The sequence below is a fragment of the Calonectris borealis genome, chromosome 1 (assembly GCF_964195595.1).
Source record: "Calonectris borealis chromosome 1, bCalBor7.hap1.2, whole genome shotgun sequence".
Lineage (NCBI taxonomy): Eukaryota > Metazoa > Chordata > Aves > Procellariiformes > Procellariidae > Calonectris > Calonectris borealis.
The window spans coordinates 62,043,262-62,066,200 of NC_134312.1; the positions used below are offsets into that span (position 1 = coordinate 62,043,262).

Genomic DNA, 22,939 nt, shown 5'->3' on the forward strand with positions numbered 1-22,939 from the left:
GAAAAGTATTTGCTGTTGATGTGCTGTTTGTTGTGAGAGAATCCCAGGCAGCTCCAGGCACAGTGAGAGACCCGAGGAGCAGCGGAAGCATGAAGTCAGGGTACGTTCCCCACGCAGCTCCCCTTGACCTTGAACTGAGTGATGAACCTTCAGCAGTTGCTGATAAAATGCTTCCGGCGGTTACGGATGGGGGGAAAGTTGCTTTCCCTCGTCGGGATGGCAGACACGAGGGCCAGGGCCCCGACCACCGCTGGGTTAGCTCCCCCCGCGGGCGTGCCCGCTGGGGTCAGCTCTTTGGAGGGCCGCTGCCCAAGTGAAGTCGAACAACCCAGCGTTGTGGAGGCAAGGCAAGAGGGCGGCGGGCGGTACGGGGCCGGTCTCAGCGCTCAGCCCGCGGGCGGGCGGCGGGGCTGGGGGAGCGGCAGTACGCCGCTACCTGCCGCCGCCGGGCCGGGCCCCGCCTCCCGCCTCGGCGCGGCCCCGGGGCGGGGCCCGAGGAAGTGACTTCAGCCGGCGGCGGAGCGGCGCGGCGCGGCACGGCCGGGCTGAGCGGCGGAGCGGAGCATGGCAGCGGCGGCGGCGCGGTCCCTGCTGCTGGCGGCGGGGCGGGCGCGGGCGGGTGAGCGGCGGTGCCGGGCCCTGTCCGCCGCGGGGGCCGCTCCCTACTGCACTGTGGCCCCGCAGCAGCAGCGGCGGCAGCCGCCGCCCGACATGAAGAGCTACCTGTGGTCGCGCTACAAGGAGGCCAAGAGAGTCACAAAGGGTGAGCGGCGGGCCGGGGCGCGGGGCCCGCGGGCGGCAGCGGCACGCCTCCCCCGCCGTGCCAGCCCTCCTCGGGGCAGGTCAGAGCGCCGCCGGTCTTAAAGCGAATAAATGCATGTTGGCGGCTGGGAGAGGAGGAGCGGCGAACCGAGTGGGAGCCGTTGCGGCAGCGTGGAGGGTTCAGGGGGCGAGGCGCGCCTCCCCCCGGGGGAGTGGGTTCTCCTCGTGGGTCGCCGTGGTGAGCAGCCGTGGGTCAGTCCCGCGGCGCCCGGCGAAGCCGCCGTCTGCTCCTGGAGTCATCCGCGGCTCAGGTGTCAAAGTGCTCTCCCTTCTATGGTCTCCAGTGCTCTCCCAGTGTCAAACTGGGAGCGCGGCTAAGACCGTCACCTCGGTAGGTGCTGAGGGCCGGACACCCGGTGAACACGCATTGGTGGGGGCGGCTGCCCCTTCTTCCTCTCCTGCTCTGAAGCAGGGGTGAGCCCTTCAGACCACCAGCCGTTTGACCCACCGGAGCTGTAGCTGTTTGGAAGTGCCTTGAGGAAGACGCCTTTCGTACAACGTGGCTTGGGCCAGGCAAAGTAGCTGGTGTTAGAGATGAGTTGTGTGGAGAAAAGCAAATGTAAAAAGAAAATCAGGAAGTTGGTCGTCTGTTTGAGGGGCTTTCTGCAATAGGCGGCTCTTCCAAAAAGTTAAAATGCTGCGTAGTTTTAGATTACTTTTTTTGTTTTGCCTATGTTTCCATTAAACTGTGGAGCATTGAAGCCAAGGTAAAATGCTAATGATACATGCATGACTCTGGGAAGCCCTGTTCTTCAGCCCAGCTAGGCAGAAATTTAAGGGCCAAATACTTGCTTGAAGCTAGCTTGCTTCTGCCCTTGCTCTGATGGGAAGAATATTACCAAGGTGCTTCAATATGTGATCTTTTTAGAGAGCCGAAAGAGAAAGAGGCAGCGTGTGTTCCACAATGTCAAATTGTAAAGCTTATCCTGTAGTGACAATGGAAAATGCTTTAGTCTTACATGTTTTGCCCCTTAAAAAAAAAAAGAAAGTATAGTCTTATCCTACACTAAAGAGTCTTGAGTGTGAACTGGGACTTCACTGTGCTGGGTGCAAACACAGCATTTGCAAACATAAAATAGTGGCAGCATTTCACAAGTGAAATAAGAATCTGTGTTGGAGATCTCAGAAGAATACTATGGACTTTGGAGAGTGGGATAAGGGATAGGAAGAAGAGAGTAAATGCCTTTTATTTTCAATCTTTTTTTTCCTTTCCTGTTTTTGGAATTAACTTTTTCTTATTTTAAACCACACCCAAATAATGCTTCAGAGCTGAGGTTAGAGAGGAGGGTGGTGTTAAGAGAAAATAAGTGGGTGTGGGTTGGCGAAAGATAAGCCAAGTGCTTCTAGAATAATTCGGAATGTTTTATTACAGCCTAAGTCACCCAATGGCTTCAAACATGTGCTGTTTCACTTAGTTACAGCGTTAAGACGACAAAGCTGTCCTGATTTTTGACCCAAGTTTTATAGCACTTGGGATGCTGTCTGCCAGCCAGAATGTCTAATAGCAACAAAGTGTTTATACTGTCTGTTTTCAGGCAGGCGCTAGTCAAGCTTTTTAAATCTGAAATATCTTTATCTCTATATCTATTTATAGATATATAAATATATTTTTAAAACAAATGTTGACTCACCAGAGTGTACAATTGCCATTTGAAAAAATACTTTAACTATAATACAGAAATGGGTGTTGTAACATGATTTTGGAAGTTCACTCACAACTATGGTTATGACTTCAAGTTAATGAAATGATTCATGGCCCTTTTTATAGAATAAGAGTATTTGCCTTAATAGTAGCATGTCAAATTGCATTTGATTATTTTGTTACCTCAACTGAGCATAACATTTATCTCCTGTATTACTATAAGCAGTGACTAGAGCTAGTAGGAGCTCATGTTTTGGTTGAGGCTTATTTTGTTAAATCCCCTGAAATGAAAGATATAGCTTTTCATGTCAGCTTAAGCATGGGGAACCCCTGGGATCTTTTTTGGTGAAAGAGGTGCTAGACTTTATTTGAAACTTGGAATTAAATTCAGTGAAATTGCTGTTCTGTCTCTCTTAAAAATTAAGACTTGGATATCTGCATCTGATAAAGTTGAATGGTTTCAGATTAGCATCTGTTATTGGGCATCTGTATAAGTTTCTTATTGTATCTGCCCGTCAACTGTGCAGCAGTCTAAGGCATTGCTTTTACAAAAGAAATGTTATTTCCCTTTCTATGAGTTGGCCAGAGTTTTCAAAATGGAGCACTATCTTTCTAACAGATCTGGAGTCCCCACGCCTACCTGCCTTGTTGAGATGGTTTCCTCCCATGGTGGAGCACGTAATGTATCTGTTCTGAGAGCTGAAGGTGTTGAGATAAGCTTCGCCAATTCCTTCTAGACTGATATGTAGAAAGTAACCAAAGAAAACATATTCCCTTTAAACTCACCCTTCCAAGCACAGATTTAAGATGAAAGCTCCCTTTTTTTTCCCACTGATAGGGAAAGCTGGATTATAAAGATAGTATATGGGAAGGAAAGGAAGGAAAACATGCTAATGTTTTATGCTTCCAGGAAGGTAGCGTTTAGCCTCCTAATGTTGCTCTTCCAAGTTTTCTAAACAAGAAATACAAACATCCTTAATACTGATGTTGGCGTTGATCCTAAAGTTACTTAATGTTAATATGTTATGGCTCTATGTAAGTGGTCTTAACTTCTCAGTATACTTGTCAAACAAATATAACGAGAAATATACCCTTAAAAATGGAAGTGATTTGCACACACTAGGTACACGTATGTGTGTAGAGAATAAGCAGAATATTTTTGGTTTCCTGACTTGCTAGAAGGTTAATAAGCATAGCAATGTATATGTAACTGTTGTTTGGAAAGTATGGCAATCACTTAAAGTTTACTTATTTGAGTTGAAATTGAGTAATGTGGTAACCTTGAAATGGTGAAGCAAAAGAAATTAAAGCAATGTCAAATTAAAACGATGTCAGTTCTGCTTCTGGAGCAGAAGCTGGCCCTAATAATGGGAGGAGAAGAAAAGGCTTCTATAATAATAATAATATCCTCCTCCTCCAACTCCAAAGTTCATTTTCAAAAGCAGTAATAAATGTGTTAATGGAGTTAGCAAAAAATTATACATATTGAGTCTGGGGTTCTCTGAGCAAGATGCTGAAATGCATCTTCTCCCCTACTTGAACTGTACAGAAAAAAGTGTGCTGCAAATAAAAACTGTGGGTCACCAAGACAAATTAGGGACAGCATTTTCAATAGCATCATATTGTTAAGGATTAGCTGGTTAGTATGAATTAGTTTGATAGTTTCCATCATCTATTTATCTATATCTGTTTATATATATTAGAAATTGCTAATGGATTTCTATGTATTTATTTAAATAAAACTACATGGCTGGTATAACTTTTTTTTTCCTCTCCCCTGTTCCCAGAGTTGGTTCCTTCAATTATGAGTAACATGCTGAATCCGGATGCTATTTTTTCAAACAATGAAATGAGCCTGTCAGACATTGAAATTTATGGTTTTGATTATGACTACACGTTGGTCTTTTATTCTAAACATCTACACACGCTGATCTTCAATGCTGCTCGAGATCTTCTTATTAATGAGCATCGGGTAAGTAAACTTAATGCAGTAACAATAAACTTATGAATAAAGAGTATAATAAATAATTTCTAACTGAAAGGAGCATAACTCATTTTTTTCATGCCTCTGTCCTAGCTTGGCTCTCTTGTAACGCATACAACAGCTACATATGAAGCTGTCCTGAACCACAGAAGTCCTGGTTTATTCTCAGCTGCAGTTTTGAGCAGAGCGCAATCTGACAAATGTTAATGAATAGAGTTTTTATTGTTTTTATTTGTTTTACTTTTTAATTTGGTGGTGGTGGGGTGGTTTTTTGTTTTTTCCTGATTTTCAATTATTGGAGTCACCCTAATAGATAAGAAGCTTAAAAGTTACCATTAGTCTGTTGTATGCATTGCTGTGAGTGCAGTGATTAATTTCCATATGGAATATTTTTAGCCTGACTTCTTATGAGATCTTTGATGGCACTGTGTGCTTGTGAGGTGCTCTGTACGCGCCTGGCGTTTCAGCTGAGTTAGCTGAAGGGGCAGTGTGTGCAGTGACACTGTAATCAGAGGCTGGATGCAAGAGGGACCCAAGTAAGTGTTCAGCTCGGTAGTCCCCTAAGAGGGAGCACTGCCCTGTTGCCTCACTGAGCAGTGTGTTTGCATCGGTGACCAGTTGACATCCAGGCAGCTTGGAGCTGGTTGTTGCGTAGTTTGGGGATGGAAGAAGTTGCTGTGTGTCAGAAAGCGGGAGGGAGATGGATGACTTGGGAAACTGAAGGTATCGCAGGGAAAAAGATTGAAGAAAACGTGGACTGAAAGAGGCGAAGTTTATTGAACTGTAGGACTTGCAGGAAAATAAGACACAAAGTCCACAGAGTAATTTTATTAATAAAACAGCTTGTGTCAACCTACATCTGAATGGGTGGTGTTATTCTACTTTCATATTTGAATCTAAAGGTTAGAAGCTATATATAAACATCTATAAATATCCCTGGAAGAACAAACAAAACTTCATGGGTGCTACAAACATACACAACTTGATACCCCTAAGATTTTGGCATGTGTTGGTAGCAATTGCTGTAGAATGTGTAAATACACTTTATTAAAGCTACCTGATTCTTGCAAAAATCAACATTACCATAGGAGTCAAGATTAATTCTTGTAGACAATAATTAAAACGGTGCTCTGTCTTTACTATTTGAATTAATTCAGGCAGTAATAACTTTCCAGTTTGTCGCAATTAAAATATCTTGAGTTCTAGTAAATGAAGCTTTTTGAGACAACTTATTGAAATATATCCTCTCCTGTTGGAATTTATTGGGGGACAACAGTTTTTATTAATGCTATCTCTGTAGCTACTTATACTGTTAATGCTTTTCTTGCCTTTAACATTAGAAAAAGCTGCTAGATAGTATTGCCCATTATGACTGTCATAGTCAGCCTAAAAGATGGCCAATTTTGGTCATGGCAGTGTAAGGTAGTTCATCAGAAATTGCAAAATACAGTGTAGGAAGCAAGGAATTTTGAAGTGTGTCCAAGAGAATAAACATCAATTTAATGCTAATCTTGGAGGTGGCAGCAGGTGTTGAATGTAAACTCTTGCTCTTGGGTTTATTTCTTTCCTAATGTATCGGCCTTGCGCCACCTTATCTGGACTGCTGTTTCAGTCCAGATACATCTATCCCTACCAAGAGTGGGGTAAGCAAACAGTGCAATTTTTATCATTATTTTGTTTGGCTTGTAAGGAAGCTTTGATTTGTGTGCCAAGATAGGCTCAATCTTTTTCTCATATGTACTGGTGTGCATGCAAAAAGACGGCCTTCTAGTAGAATAAATTAAAGTAGGAAAGTCAAGCATGCAGAAATTTGAAAAAGTCAGAAATAAATTTTCTTGTTCGTGCTTGATGTGGCTGCTTTGAGGCATGTGCGGTACACTGTAGTTTTTAATTAATCACATTCTGTGTCATCCCCTGATGTTTTCCTTTGTCTCCTTTTCTGCTTCATGTTCTCTGGCCAAATCTATACATCTTCCCAATGCATCTGTAGGCTTTTGATGCTGTTCTTCATTTCCATCAGTTTTCTGGAAGTGGTTGTAGGGATGACAGTTTAGAAGTTAGGAGAAAGGACTATTTTCTTTAACTGTAGATGCCTGTGCTCAATACAAGAACAATCTACAGCAGTTGCAGAGCAAGTCCTCTTCAGCATAGATAATGGAGAAATTGCGATTTATTTATTTTTTTGTAAGAGTAGCTAGAGCCTCTGTTGAAGCTGTATAATCTACTTTTTTCCCTGAAGGCTTGTAAATTAGCCGTATACGTATGGAGACTGTTGTTGAGAAGGTAGCGAATGTGCCTGAGATGCATTTTTCAAGTTCTAAGACTGCTGTAGCCTGTGGGAGGAACATGAAGGATCACCTTTCAGTTGGTTAATCAAAGAAATGATAGTTTTCTCAGGCCTTGTCAGAAATGGCTGAAGCATTTTACCTTTTAAAAACAAATGAACAAAAGCCTTAGCCCAAGGCACACACCTAACGTATTTTTTTTCACGGCTAACTTATGCATAAGGCAGGACAAAGTTACAATCGACTGAAAATGGGCTTGTACTGAAAAATGTTAGAAAATTCTCTAATAGGTGGTGTGAGCTACCTATGCTATCTATAAACAACCTGAGGAAAGAATACATAACACAGACATTCAATTCATTCAATTCTCTGAATAGCAAGGTGTTACAAATACTGTCCAGGGTAAATACAGTTGGGCCACTGTGGTGTTCTCCTGAAGTGACTCACCCTGGTGGTGATTCATGCCCAACTTGCTTTCAGAATCTGATCTTTCTGATGCACTGTACCTTGGGGAAGGTCCCTGTCAGGGAAACCTGGCTTCTCCAGGTAACATTAGCCGTTGTGAATTCTCTTTTTCTTTCCTTCCCATCGATGTTTATTTGCAGTGCACTGTATCTTTAAACATCTCTGGGGTCTACATTTCAAACACGACAAACTAAGATCGGGAGTATGATCCACACTTAGAGAGTCAAAACAGATAGCTGTGCTTCGTTCTTGAAAATGCCAGAGGTTTTTTTTTGCTCCTGTTAATATTGATGATACTGTATTGATTTTTCTTTCAATAGAAGTGAGCAGCAAAGTTCGTGTATCTCTGTAAACCAGGCCATGTTCTTGGGTTTCTAGCTAGAAGGTTGAGTTGGAAACTGTGTTTGTATAGTCTGTTTCTTGGCAACACTTCACAATGCAAAGTAAATCAGCTATTCAATTTTAGGAAGTTAATAACATTTACTTTGTTTTCAAAGATGCATATATTAAAATAACTTTTTGAACCAGAGGGTAATGTTCAAAGCTGATTGCTACAGAGTACCTGGATGTCCAACTTTAGGTACCGTGCTTGACTTAGATTTAAAACGTTGACCTTGGATTTTGGAAAAATATTTGAATTGTCTTGCACTGTGCATATATTCCTGCAAATCTCACCAACCTATCAAAAAGTCTCTTGTAATGACTAGTGAAAATGAGAAGCATAGAAAACGTAGGCTTTTAAAATTCTGCAGAAACAATTTTTTAATTTGTTTTTGTTATGGATTTAAAATCAAATCATTGCCATCTTTTCTTAGTATCCTGCAGAAATAAGAAAATACGATTATGATCCCAATTTTGCAATCAGAGGACTTCATTATGATGTGCACCGGGTATGTATAAATAACTTTGTGATGAGTGATGTGGTGCTGAGAACCTAGCCAAAGAAAATAAAGAGGGCTTTTAAGTCTACCAGCTTTTCACTCTGCGTTAATGTGTAAGAATTTTGTTTCATGTATTTTTTTTTTTTCTCTCTCATACCAAGCTTGATTTCCACCCCCACCCCCACCCCCCTTTTTTTTAAATAGCTCTTAAGTATAAAGTGTTTTGGGTGTTTTCTTCTCATGATGGGCAGGGGGAAGGAGAAAGGCAACTTAGGATGCAAAAGAATAAACCTAAGCAAGCATCTGCTAGTAGGAAAAGATATTTCTTCATGAGCTAGCTCAGGTCACTGGACAATGTTTCCTTGGTGATTTGGCAAGTCCTAGGTAAAAGCCATTGATAAAATATTTTGGAAGCTATGAAGGAAGTTGAAGGGAAGGTGCTCAGGCATTCTCAAGACAGAGAGATTATAGATAAAGTTGCTTTGATTTTTATAATTTCGTGTCAAATAATTGATGTGATAAAACCTGATTTTTTTTTTTTTTCTTTTCCCCCTGCAAGGCATTATTAATGAAGATTGATGCTTTTCATTATATTCAGCTGGGAACAGTTTACAGGTAGGTAAAATTATTTCCTATTGATAATAAAACTGTATAGTCTTGTTTTTTGAATCTCTTAATTGCATTTATTAGTGTACATCTTAGGTTCATATCAGGAACAGTGCACTGAAAAGCACAGATATGAATGAATATTGCAGTCTTACTGGAAGAGGGTTTCTTTGCACCTCTGTGGGTACATACAGACATGCGTATACATTTGCTGACTGGTACGGTACAGCTGATTCCCCAGTTCAGAGCTGGGGAAGCTGGCAAGCTGGTTGGTCACATAGTGCTGACTCACTTTGTTTCCGGCTGTTAAATTGTGCTGAAAGACATCTAAAAATACTCTGATGACTTTTCCACTGTTGCTTTTTATGTAAATAATTGTCACAGAGTGCCTGTTAGCATCACTTTAGTGTGGTTGCAGAGACACTTGAGAGGTCTTACTGTATTTGCACAGACCTTTTACGTTTGGACATATCATTCTGCAAGTATGATGTGGTTGGAGCGCAACTGCTTTATGTCCGCACAGCCTGATGCTTTTTCAGTTGACTGAATTGATGTAAAATTGGTGATTTCTGTGCTGTGCTTTGTTACATGGTAGACTTACTGTATGTGATCTTTGACAGGAGAGTTTTTAGTATGGCCTTTTAGTAATTGCTGTAATGAAGCAGTACGCATTTGACTGACATGAAGACCACACTTGGTACCATATTTTAAATTAAACAACAAGCCTGAGCACCTTTCTTAATGTCATTGGACAAAAAATTTTCTTTTGGGGCCAAAAGATAATGCAACCTTGAGGTGATTTACTATGGGGGTTAGCATGGAACTGCGTATGGTAGTATGAAATGATGATAATACACTCATTACTGCTTTTTGTTTGCCAGGTGCGCAGACAGGTAGATGATTCAGCCTTAGCCATTGATCTGTACTTCTATGACTTAGTCTGAGATGCCCTTTGGGAGCGGGGAGAGGAAGGGAAGGAAAGTGAAAGAGGAGACAAGATGGCGTGGGTCCAGCATTAGGCTCATACTGTCAACATAGTGGTTGTCTAAAGCTGCCAAAACAATGTGTGTTCTGTATGTATCATCAGAGTCCAAGTGAAATGTCACACCATTTATTTGTGTGTTTTATACATGCTGATATACAATAATTATTGTATATTTCAACTGACAAAACCTGTTCCTGTGGTTTTTGAAGGAATCATTTGTGCAGGCCTAGGAGGGAACCAGAGAACTCTGAGTGAAGGTCACTAGTTGTAAGATTCATTTAGAAAGGCTGTCACATTTTTACACTTTTTCACTGTGAAAAATGCTAGTTTGCTAGATGAAAGGCTAGGTGAAGTAATCAAAGATACATTTATCTGTAGAGGAATGTAATAGAAATATTAATGAGGTATGAATGAAGTATGACTGGAAACATGTATGTGTGAGAACACTAGAAGAAATGTTGATTGAAGGGACAACAGGATGGCATGTGTTGGTGGTACCTGGATCTGTCGGTCATCAAGATACCATCACATCTGCATGCTGTTTCTCCAAACACCTGTATGGGGGTAGAGGGAGCAAAAAAGAGGCTGAAGGCTTTGAGAGAAGATGTCAGGAAGAACAATGGTATGACTGGAACTGTATAGTGACCTAGACGAGAAGAGGAATGGGTGGTGAGTCCATCAGCACTCTATGACTCAGAGTGGGACAGAATGAAGAGGCAGAAGATCAATTGCTGTCAACCTCTAGTACAAAAGGCACATCCGAAGCCAGCATGTGATGACTGATCAAGAAAACTCTAGAGAGGTGTTGAGAGAGGTGTTGAAGGGCTGGCGTTCCTTGTTCTCTGCGTCACCCAAAGTAATTCTGGACAGACTGCTAGGCCACATGTCTTGGTATTTGTGAGTGTGTGTGAGGGAGAGAGTGAGAGCTACTATTTCACTCAATACTGTCTCTTAATTTTGTTTAAAATAAGATTACCTTTCTCTTCTCTACCAACACTGAGCTTTGCTGTCAGTTGTTGCATATCTGTAGTTCTTAGTTTTAACCTTCCATGTGCTCTGTACATGTGTAGGACAATTATACCGTGAAGGTAGCAGGATTTGCCCAAGTGTACAGCCTCATTTGCACTGAGAGGTGTAAGCAATTCACGTTGCCCTCTAACAATGCACATCTCCAAGAGCAGCAATGGGAGCACTGCTGAAGGTGAACTGTGATGCTTTTAGTGCTGTCTGTGCTGTGAGTGGAATAAAAAAAACTTTGTAGTTATACAAAGGACTGTGAACTGTGTCAAGACTATGGGTCTTTTGGTAAAACTAATCTACGGCTTTGCCTACACAGTTGTCTCTCCTCTCTGGATTTCATGTACGTCTATTGTCCTCTCTTGATTTGTGCTTAAGTAGCTCCTGATCTACAAGTGTTTTCTTTAGCAGTATTCAGATACCACTTAGCATAGCTGTCTGCAGACTAGAAGATGAGTCAATCCTTCTTAATTCTGATTGTATTACTTTGTATGTGTTTAACATTTTGGTTGCGTTTCTTTGTGTTTCCTGCTGTGGGGTGGGTGACGCTGAACTCTGTATGTTACAAAACTAAATTATCTGCCCTTTTGGTGCACAATACTAGAATGCTGGAGTTCTACCAGCAGTAGTTCAGAGCTATGTGCAAGTCCACGTAGAATTGAGAAGTGCAGTAAAGGAACTAGTTAATGTGGGACTTTGCTACCATAGCAGCCCTGAGGAGGTTCATGTATCATACCCTTCCACTGCAAAGCTAGTGTGGTCACTAAACACTGAAAGTACTAGGCTTATTAGTGAATTAATTTATTTTTTTAATGCCTCACAACACTTTGGGGTAAGACCAAGAAAGGGAGGCACTGAAACAACTGTCTTACAAGGCTGCAAAACACCATAAGTAGGCTTTGGAAAAAAGGGATCAGATGATCTGGTTTTCATTTGTGTTCTTTAATCTTAAGCAAAACCTCAACACTTCTGTGTCTCTGGTGAGGATGTTCGCATGCCTGCAGTGTTTTAGACGCTTTAAGTGCAAGATGCTTGATACTGTAAACATTCAAAACCAAACCAAAACAAAGCCTTTAATCTCTTAACAGTTGATAAAGAAACTCTGAGGAGAGATGATGTCTCCTTCCTCCTCATTTGTTGTTGTATTTTTATATTTTAATTACTTGTCAACAATTCTTCAAGTAATCTTAAATTTTGGGAAACTGAACTGTTGATACAGTTTAAAAGAAATTCTTACTTAGTTAAATGTTGTGTATGTCTTTCCTTCCCTTGAATCTTCAAGGTCATGCTGCAGCATAATCTGGTTTAAACACTATCACATCATCAGTGCTGTATGAAACAAAGGCAGAGTGAGGAATTACTTTGTGTTAAGAAACTGGAAGCTCTAACTACTTCTTACAAACCCTTAAGGCATAGTTTCAATGGAGACTAATTAGGTCTTTTCTCATAAGAAAGTAAAAAGGACTTAAAATCGGAATGTGTTCCGTGTGCGTCAGCCTGTTAAAATGTTACTTGTTCTGTAAGGAAAGATGCTGTTTTAACTTACAGACTGAAGTGTTCCTATGACATTTTTATTATTTTAATAAGCTCCAGATCTAAGTGTTAATCTGTCAGACTGTCATTCGGTAATTTCTTGAAAATTTTTATCTGCCTTTTGAACTACAGCTAATGTTGTTTTCCAGAGGCCTCAGTGTTGTCCCAGATGAAGAAGTCATTGCAATGTATGATGGCTCCCATGTCCCTTTAGAACAAATGAGTGACTTTTATGGAAAGGTAAAACCACAAACTGCTCTTTAAAAATGATTTTTTGTCTTTTTTTTCGGTGGGGGTAGTGGTGTTTGCATTTTGTTCTTGTTCTTACTAGCAGTTATTTTTTCAGTACATGATTGACTTATAGTGCTAGATGTGAGGTTTGCCCTCTAAAGTGACAAATATCTTTTCTTTCTCCCACTCGCTGTAGTTCCTTCTTTCACTGTTCCCTTGCCCAGTTATACAGACAGAGAAGCGGAACATAGAAGAATTAAGTGATTTGCTCAGTGTTGCACAGCAAATCTGATAAAGGCTGGGAAATGAACCATATCTGGTGCCTTACCCCGGCTATGTACTTCTTCCCGGTGGTCTAATGGTTTAGCTGATGTAGCGGCAAGTAAATGTATGGAGGCATCTCTTGCATACAAGCTGGCAGAGTGACAGTGAGAGGATTTGACAAAAGATGAATGATAAAAGATAAAGCTTTGAAGTTTAGGATTTGACTTTGTGGGGAAAGTTGATCTTCTTGCTGATAGGTTCCTTCCTCTTTTACTTATGGATGTTAATTCCACGTTGACATGAAAGGCCCTTCTTCGTGCTGTGGAGCATTTTGTTGTTCTCGCACTTGTTCTTATTTTAAGGAGCTGAACTTAGAATTCCCAAATCTGGCCTCTGCAGCAGTTCTGAATATCACCCTGGCATTCCCTGTGGGATATCTTTGTCTCTGCAGGTCTATGCTTGCTTTCATCTTGGAAAGGACAGTGACAGGACAAGAGGCCGTGGGCACAAACTGAAACAGAGGAGGTTTCCTCTGAACATCAGGAAACACTTCGTTTACTGTGAGGGTGACCGAGCACTGGCATGGGTTGGTTGCCCAAGAAGGTTGTGGACAAGGTTCTGGGCAACTGGCTCTAGGAGGCCACGCTTGAGCAGGGGGGTTGGACAAGATGACCTCCACAGGTCCCTTGCAACCTCAACCATTCTGTGTTTCTGTGATCTTGACCAGTGTGCTGTCTTGAGCTGGTTGCTTTACCTCTCTTCTTCTTGAGAAGTATTTGATTTGTATTTGCTCTTGTATAATGGGATTCTCTACTTTTGTGAAACTTAACTATAGTTACAGCTTTTGCAGACTAGAAATCTTTTCCTCTGTTACTGCATTAGTTATTGTAGATTCTTAAAACTTTTTGTTACTTCTTTTCAAGGAGGCAAATTGTTTTACCGTCCTAATCAATACTCCGCTTATTTAAAAACAAAACAAAACAAACCCAACAGATAAGAAAACTTCCACCCCCCCATCACAATACCCAGTGCCTCTTATTTATAGAAGTGCAGACTTTCAGTGAAGGCCTCTAAGTCCTTTTCTTTACATTTAGCTGAGTGCTGTCTTTTATGTGTTTATGAATTAAAATACTGCTCTTAAGAGTAATGAGTCATGATTAATTCTTAAAATAAAGCCAATGCTTTTGTTGGAGTTTTATTGAAAGTCTGTTAGTTCAGAAAGAATCTAAAGCAACGTGAACAGTGATGGCAAAAGCTGAATACCTGGAACTAAGCTGAAGTGTTTATACTGTATGAATGAAAGTGTTCTAATCTGAGAAATGCCTGACCTTTTTTCTTCTTTTTTCTTTCCACCCCTGTAGAGCTCACAAGGAAATACAATGAAGCAATTCATGGATATATTTTCCTTGCCAGAAATGACACTCCTTTCTTGCGTGAATGAATACTTTCTGAAAAACAACATAGACTATGAACCTGTTCATCTGTACAAAGATGTCAAGGTACTAGCTTTGAAGATTTAGGTAAAGCTCTACATTTGTGCTGCTTCTCTGTGAGCGCTTCAGGAAGCTTCAACCAGTGAAATACTGCAACTTGAGGTTTTGTATAGAGTAATTATTGCTATACAACCATAAAAACATATGTAAAATGAAGTAGACCTTGGAAAAGAAACAGAATAATTTGAAATTTGTTTTAGATCTGACACTCTAGGACGGTTGCTCTTTTTGTAGGTTTGAAGGGTGGATGGGGGGAAAGCGAAGAAGCTCTTGTATGTCAATAAAGCTTCTTTTGATTGTTATTAAAGGTATACTTTTCTCGCTAGCAGGAACTGTAAGAGGCTATAGGGGATTCCAGTTTGGAGCTTTCAGTTTTACTGCCTCCATACACTAGTATACAATCATTTGCTGTGTCTTGCTTTTGGCATATCTATTTTGCCTGTTCTCCTTTCTTCCTCCTCCAAAAAAATCTAGTAATAATGACTAGAGTAATTTGACCCTCTTGATTCCTCAGGATGTATCCTGCAGAGGACATGATTTTATGTCATGGTTATTTAAGAACAGAAGAGGTCATGCCCAAGTTGATGGTATTTATCTGAACAACCTTTGCATTCAAAACCCTTTCCTGGCCCCTTGTTGACATGTATTAAACTTGTGTAGTTGTTCAGCATACGTGATGCACCTGAATGTTGAATTTCTCACTTTCTGAAGTAGATCAGCTGAGTTTTAAGAAACTTTTGACCTCCAGAGTAATTTTCCCCTCTGCCTATGGTTACATAGAGTCAGAAGGCTACTTCTTGTGGTTTCTGCTGAAGTGTTTATTGGTAACACTGAGCATTTCTACAGTTTGGAAGCCCTATAGTGGCATTTTTTTGAGGATTTTTGGGACATACTCCATGTAAGTACCAAAATGGCAGTACCACTGTCCTAAACAAAGCAGTCTGGTGCAGAGCTGGCTCAGGAGAGCCTTCAGAGCGCCTTATGAATACTTTGCTTAAGCATTTAGCTTCTTTCTTGTGTTCATAAATTTATTTTTTAAATAACCAGGGCATTTGTGAGTGATCATAATCTAAAATCTGTCTGATTTAAAGCTTTTGGGGTTGTTTGTTGTTTTTTTTTTTTTGCAAGAGGAAAGGATTGTGTTCTGTTCCAAAGGTCATTGGAAATCTGTGATGAATCTGCTTCTGTAGAGGGCTTTCACCCCACTTCACCCTTCTGAGCGCCCTTTCACAGTTGTTATGTAAAACAGCCCTGTGCTATTCAGTTTTGTACTTCCCAAAAGTATGAGGTTAGTTTCTTGGAGGACAGGCTTACTCTTTGTCTAGTGGTGACACATATATGTGTGTGTGTGTGTGTACATATATATATGTAATGAACATCACATGGCATTTCTGTGAAGTTGAAAGTGTAATTCAGAGAAATGAATTGTTTTAAAAACAAATTACTACTGCTATGCAGTGAGCACAGTTTTTATACTTGAAAAGATTTTTCAGTTCTTTAGTGCTCTGTTGTTTTCCTGACAGGATTCAATCAGGGATGTCCACATCAAAGGAATAATGTACAGAGCAATTGAAGCAGATATTGGTAAGTACTAATGAGATCATCTATCAAAGCTTTTTTTCACTGATAGTATACTGATCTTTCTGGCTTCCTTATTTAAGATTACAAATTCTAAATTTTAAAGCTTGAAAGAGTTATTTCCACTTGTCTAAGGTGCCTTTGTTAGGTATAACCTCATGTTCTGAACCTTTGGGTTGAATGCAGAAACACTTTTTCAGTTAATATTGTATTTTCCCCAATTTTTACAGAGAAATACATCTGCTATGCCGAACAAACTCGTGCAGTGTTAGCAAAGCTGGCTGATCATGGCAAGAAGATGTTTCTCATCACGAACAGTCCCAGCAGCTTCGTGTAAGGGAACAGTTGTTTGCTGTTCAACTGTACATTTTTAAAGGATGGGCAGGATCAGGGTCTCGAACGTAATTATGTTGCACAGATAATGGCACTTCTGTCACGCTTCACTGTTAATATCCCTCTGTCCTTTTTAGGGACAAAGGCATGAAGTTCATAGTTGGCAAGGACTGGAGGGATCTCTTTGATGTGGTCATTGTACAGGCTGATAAGCCAAATTTTTTCAATGATAAGCGAAGGTGGGTATTTAGTCAGTAAAGAATGATTCAAGCAGTTTATTCCATATAAGGCTATAGAGAGTGTTATGAAATATTTTCATTTGGATGCAATGTAAAATGAAATCATATTTGATGAAATCCTATTTAAGGTCATTAGAGAATGCAACACACCCAATTCTGAAGTCCAAATATTTACCATTTTTTACCTAAGTAAGTTCCAGTAGCTATTGCAGGTCTACTGGACTGAGTTAGGGTCACAGAAACTGTTTTTAACATCTTAGCTTGTAAGTTGGTGAAGTGTGTTCCTTTTCTAATAAATCTGAGAAATTTTAGTGCCTTTCAAAATCGGCCCCTTATCTGGAAATGTCTTTCATTGTTCTGGTTTTTCTTAGTCATACATGATATTTAAGACTGGCTGACAGACTGGAGTGTTTGGACTAGTTGTTCAATTAAGTAAACACATTTGTAATGTGTACTCACTACTCTTACACTTGAAAAAGACCTAATCCTTTATGTGTACTAACCATTTGAAAGTGAGATAAAGGGAGGTGGGATTTTTTTTTTCCCTTTTTTTCATTTAATTTTAAAAAGAACTTTGGTGTACGTCTTGCCCCCTTCTTCTGCAGTTGTTCAGTTGTGCAAAATGAGGTATTGGGCAAGGTTTTTAACATCTTCACTTCTTTTGTGTTCTCTTCTCTCCTTCTTAATGGCAGACAATTCACATTGTTTCTTCCCTTCTGTCTGGGATCCCTGCTTTAGTTCTCAACAGTTGTTCTCAAACTCTGTTATAAACGTCATAGGTATACTGGATAGATACATTGCATTTCACTGGTTAAAGCTGAAGTTTTGGAGCTTTGCTTTTTCTGCCTATTACAGAATGTTCAGATGCTAGAGAGCATGTTTTCCTTTTGAAAGAAGAATATTTTTAATATTAAAATTTTAATCTCCTCCTAAAAAGTGACAGAATTTCTACAGCAATGTAACAATTGTATATTATTCTATTCTAGACCATTTCGGAAGGTGAATGAAAGGGGAGTGTTGCTTTGGGACAAAATTCACAAGCTGCAGAAAGGTCAGATTTACAAACAGGTATGCTTTCAATAACTCTTTCAGTTCAAATGTAATACCTATTTCCTAGAATCCCAAGCTTTAGACATCATAAAGGCTTCTAAAAAGTAGATATGTTTTTTAAGAGAGTTGTTTTAATGATTGAAGTGGTACAAATTCATTGTTGGTATTGTATGTAGGCAGTTTACTTCTCTCGAAGTGATGGTATTACTGAAATTGCCTGTAAAATTTGGGATTCATAAAACTGAGGACAAGATTCTTGATATGAAAATATTTAGGGGGTGTACTAAATTCCTTCTTCATGCCTGTGAAGGCGCAAGGTGTGTGCCACTACAATGTAAGTGTCATTCTTTCTGCAGGGTAACTTGTACGAATTTCTGAAGCTTACTGGCTGGAGGGGCTCTAAGGTTCTCTACTTTGGTGATCACATTTACAGTGACTTGGCAGTAAGTAGTTCACTTTCACAAAATAGGATAAAAGATGAGGCTTTTTGTTACTTTTCCTCTCTTCCTCCCCAGTTATTCAATATAACACACTTTCATTTGAGATTTCTAAATACAACAAAATTTGAGTTGGTAATTAAGCCACATGGCTTTTCTTGCAGTGAAGAAAATTGGTGCTGTAAAAGGCCAACCATGTTTTCCACCTGACTTGTAGCATTTAACTTGTTTACAAACTGTGCTCAGGAATGTGTCAGTTTGTATTCCTGATCCAGATACTGATTGTGTCGGATGTAACAGAGAGTAAACACAGATATTCAAAAATACAGGTTGTGGCTGATTTGGATTACATTTACTACAAAGTGTAATAAGAGGTGAATGAACTTCTGTTTTGAATGCAGGAGGCAATCTTCCTGTCACTAATGGTAAATTTTCTTTCTTCCCAAGGTCTTGCTATGGTTTGTAGCCCCACTATCCAGGCATTTTCTTACTACCTTACAAACAAATGTATTAACTGTTACTTCAGAGTAAGTGACCACCACTTGACTCTTTTGTAATTGATTGCATATGAATGCCTGGATATGACTTTCCATTGCTAAGCTGTGATAACATGTTTCAGCAGCAGCAGATGTTAACATTTTTGCCCCAATCTGCTTTTAAAAAGAAAAGTAAGTTTGGGTTCTTCAGAAGGCTGAGGGCCAAAGGAAAGAGGAGGCAGCTCTGTTCTTCTTTGATACAATGGAGGGAAGAGCACAGGTGGCAGCTGCCTTGTCCTGAGCTTGAATAGCTGGGGGTCTCGATAGGATCATTCTGTCAGCTGAGTGTATGGGTAAATACCACAAACCCAACACATGGTTTCCTCCAGATACTTCTGACAGCAGCAGAGGTCTTATCTACAAGAGGAATTTCCTACTGTTTGTTTTAAACCTAATGAATTAGTACTTATTTGCAAGTGCTTATGTGTTCTTTATCTCTCTCTCTAAAAATGTGGGATTTGAAGCTTATTCTGAAATTAAATGCTATTGCTTATCGGCACAGTTAAGTCCCACTGTTCAATATTTCTGCTTATACCTAAGAAGCAATTGAATTAGTGCCCCTTTGGGATGAACAATGGTCAAATTCTTCAGTTCTTTTAAGTCGTTCTTTTTAAGACCAATACTTGTAATTCTTCTTGGTAAATAGGATTTGACCCTGAAGCATGGCTGGCGCACTGGTGCAATTATTCCAGAGTTACGATCAGAGATTAAAATCATGAACACAGAGAAGTACATTCAAACCATGACCTGGCTGCAAACCTTGACAGGATTACTGGAACACATGCAGGTTTGTTCTATGTGTGTGTAATCGGCTCTGTATAGCAGAAGGGATCCAGCCAAGTTTCGAAATGCTGGATGTTGACGTTGCAAGTGCTTTCTGTCCCATTAAGTTCACCAGTTTGACTGTAGATAAATAAATGCAATTATTTGTGTGGCTGGTTAATAGGAGTTTTACCAAAATCTTGTTCCCTTCCTCCACTTGTCAGCCTGGATTGATTCCTGCTTTCAGTTGTTTAAAATGCATGTGGGTAACTTCTGTATACTGATCTCTGAAGGATTGCTGTTGTCGTGTTAGCTGATAAGGGTTTATTAATGGAAAAGCTCATTTACGAGGACATCCTTAGTTACCTGTGGTCCATACTTTACATTCCAGGTTCACCGTGATCCTGATTCACAAATGATTTTAGAAGAATGGAAGAAGGAAAGAAAGGAAATGAGGTAAGACAAGGGAGATGAAGAATTGCAATACCCTTCATGGTAGCCAAGTGTTCTATGTGATATCTTCCACAGGTTTCTTCAGAATTTCTATCCATCTCTGATTTATATTCCCTGGTAGTTACAGCCCTTCTAAAATTATGTGCGTAAAGCAATATTCTACCTGTGCAGTTCTTCTCCTCTCTGACCCTTTGTGCATATGAACCCCTTTTCTCTGTTCCCCTTCTTTGGAACAGATGATGTTATCCTTTCATGCAGAAAACTATCAGATCAAATGCTTTTCCTTCTCATCTTAGTTCTCCTGTCCCTCTATGTTCAGCTGTCACCATTGCTATTGATTACACAGCTTAACTTCTGCATGATTTAAAAATGTGTTTCTGTATCAAGACTTAGGTCACTTCTTCAGTTTTTTTTAGATGATTTCTTGAGATTACATACAATACATCTTAGACTATGCAGAAACCAAGCTCTGCACTGAACTGGATTTAGCAGTGGGCTCAGGACAGAGATAGGTAATAGGACTAAAACTCATAAAAATTTACTATCATGAAAGAGCATACCTAAATGCAGGGTGTGTGAAGTGCACAGTTGGCAAGGCCAGCAGCTGTACCACCAGCAGCCTTCCCCAGAAATGTGGAAGTAAATGAAATGGGAATGATCCTTGGCAGTGACTAATAACAGAAGTTAATTCCAAGATGTGTTTTAAGCTTTTTGTGTACATTGTGTACTTTGCATTTTTTTAAAGTGTCTTTTATCTTTGGGACAAGTGGATGTCATCAGGATTTAGATGAAGGCAAAAGTCTTCTTTCATAATCTCTAGAAAGGAAAGCTTGAGATGTCATGTTTCTGAAGTCAGAAGCAATTTATCACTGGTTTTATGGAAGAAGTGTGAAGCTCTTCACTACTGCGATTGCTAGATCTGGGCTACATATGTGCAAGAGGCAAAAATTTCTTATGTGGTGCATTTAAGTGGTTTGAAGTGCAATGGCAAGAGAATAATGCATAGAACAGATTATAGGAACTGCTTGCTTCAGGTTCTGGATGCTAGCTGGTAAAGAGACGCGTGCAAGTATGTTCACTTCATTCTCTTTGTTTTCTTTTTTTTTGGGGGATAGGGAGATGAACAGGAATTTCTTCAACGCACGGTTTGGAAGCTTATTCAGAACTGATGAGAATCCAACTTATTTCCTAAGACGTCTCTCTAGATTTGCAGATATCTACATGGCATCATTGAGTTGTCTCCTGAACTATGAGCCTGATTACACATTTTACCCAAGAAGGACTCCTTTGCAGCATGAACTTCCTGGCTGGTCAGGCCAGCTGTACACTGGTACCTTCAGAATACCTTTCCTACAAGAGACAGTTCAGATCAAATAAGCACTTGGCTTGTTCTCTCTAAAATAAGCAAATATATCTATCTTTTTTTTTTTTTGAATGTACATGTATTTTATTTAAGCCACTTAAAATCTGCTATCTTGATTTAGATGTAATTCATACTTGTTCTTATAAGTATTGTACCCATTTTCTCTACTCCTGCTTGGAGATATGAAAACTCCTCTTACACACAGAAGAGATGATGGACTGCCAAAATAGTAGTGGGCTGGGAGGGAGGGCAAGTTTGAGGGGAAGGACTGGTGGTGTTCTGGGGTGGTTGTTTTTGTTTGTCCATTGGAAATTTTGATCTGCAGCCTTGTGGTTTACAAAGAAATACCTATACTCTCTGTTCTGGCCCTGATCAGAACTCCATCTGGAGCCTGTAATGGATCTTGGCACTGAAAAGCTTAAATTCAGTATTAGTAATTCAGTGATACACAGTTAGTAGCCAGTTGACGGTGAGACTGAGAGGGATGGTGTATGCATTTTCATTTTCCTTGCTGCCATAGCTAGAGCCTTACCTGTAACCGAACTAACTGCTGCGTAGTGTTGGTGTGGCTCTGCTGCATTGCAGTGATTACAGCACAGGCGGGCTCAGGCTGATGGAGGCTTTTTCTCCTGTCTGTACAGTTTCTGTTCTTGTAATGTCTGTGCTTGGCTGTAGATGGACCTGAGCCTAAAACTGAAAGTGTCAGTAACTCGGGCTGCTTCAGCTTCCTTTTTGTTAACTTCTAGGCACCTTTCTTTTTAAGTTTCAAAACATTTTAAATATCCACTCTCTGATAATAAAGCCATTTCAAGAGGTCTTGCATTTTGCATTTCAGAGTGGAGACAGATCTCTGTCAGGCTTTAGATTGATCCTAAATGCTGCTTTTTAAAATTTTAAGTGTCTTACAGTGGTATACAATGTGGTTTTGCTGTTCCCTAGGAGAGAATGTATTTCATATAGCCTTCAGTAATGGACTTTTACAGTCAAAAGTAAACACGCACAATGGGGAAATGAGTTGAAAGAAAAATTAAGAAATGAGAAAATGAAAACCAGAGTTTTCTGATGACATTTTTTTAGCTCAAGCCCTCAAAGCTGAATTGGGGGTGGTGGACAGTTTGCATCAATCAAAATAATTTTGGCGGTGCAGATTAGAAGTTTTATTGAATTACTGAAATTACAGGTAATGCATAAACACAAACTCTGGGTAGCGTATACGTTCCAAAGATTTGAGCTGAAAAATGTCTATTTTGCACAAGGAAAACATCTGTTGATGTGTTTCCTCAAACAGGCACTTTATAGAACTGCTATATAGTTGTTTTTAAATAAGGATGCTTTCCTTTCTCTGCATCCAAAGGAAACATTTTTTTTTAACTGGTGCTTCCCACCCCAGCCATTTTAGAAGGCATAATATGATAATATTTTTCAAATTTTAGTTTTTAAAGGTTCTGTTTTTAAAAGCATATAATTAACAGAATATATAGCATGTGGTATTCTTCATTTCATTTTGGGATATTACTTGCTTTCTACCATGGTTGTCAAGTAAACAAACTTTTGGTGACCAAAAGTTTTCTTGTTTTGTTTTTTTTTCCAACCTGTCTGTATTATGTGCAAGTACCTATATTGAATTTCATATGCAGTATCTTTCATATTTTTAAAAGCATGTTTGCAAAGTAAAGAATGTATTCTAATCTAGCCTGCACAATTTCATAAGCAGTTTTCCTGTATGCTTGAAATCAGTCTGAAGTCCTCAGAGGCAGTTAGAGATTTTTGTTTGTTGTTTTCTTGTGCTCCTGTTTCAGACTTGACATGCAACACTCCTGAAGTATGTGTGTGTATTTAAAAAGATGAATATACTTGAAATGAGTAAGTTCATCTGGCAGTCCTGCTGTTTTGCTGAAGAAAAAGATAAAGTTTTGCAGGAAGTTAGTTTGGCTTTATCAGGAGACTTGTTGGTGAGGTGTGCGAGAACTATTTAGCATA

General features: G+C 39.8%; 1 protein-coding gene across 1 annotated transcript; it reads left to right on the top strand.

Annotated features, from left to right (window-relative positions):
• Positions 1–564: 564 nt before the first annotated feature.
• Positions 565–21,080, top strand: NT5DC3 (5'-nucleotidase domain containing 3). Its single transcript, XM_075157379.1, has 14 exons — positions 565–763; positions 4,252–4,436; positions 8,014–8,088; positions 8,639–8,694; positions 12,370–12,460; positions 14,077–14,214; positions 15,732–15,792; positions 16,017–16,119; positions 16,257–16,358; positions 17,345–17,426; positions 17,765–17,851; positions 19,028–19,168; positions 19,535–19,599; positions 20,712–21,080. Exons 1-14 carry the CDS (start codon positions 565–567, stop codon positions 20,971–20,973), a joined length of 1,647 nt encoding a protein of 548 aa, XP_075013480.1. The 3' UTR covers positions 20,974–21,080.
• The last annotated feature ends 1,859 nt before the right edge of the window (positions 21,081–22,939 follow it).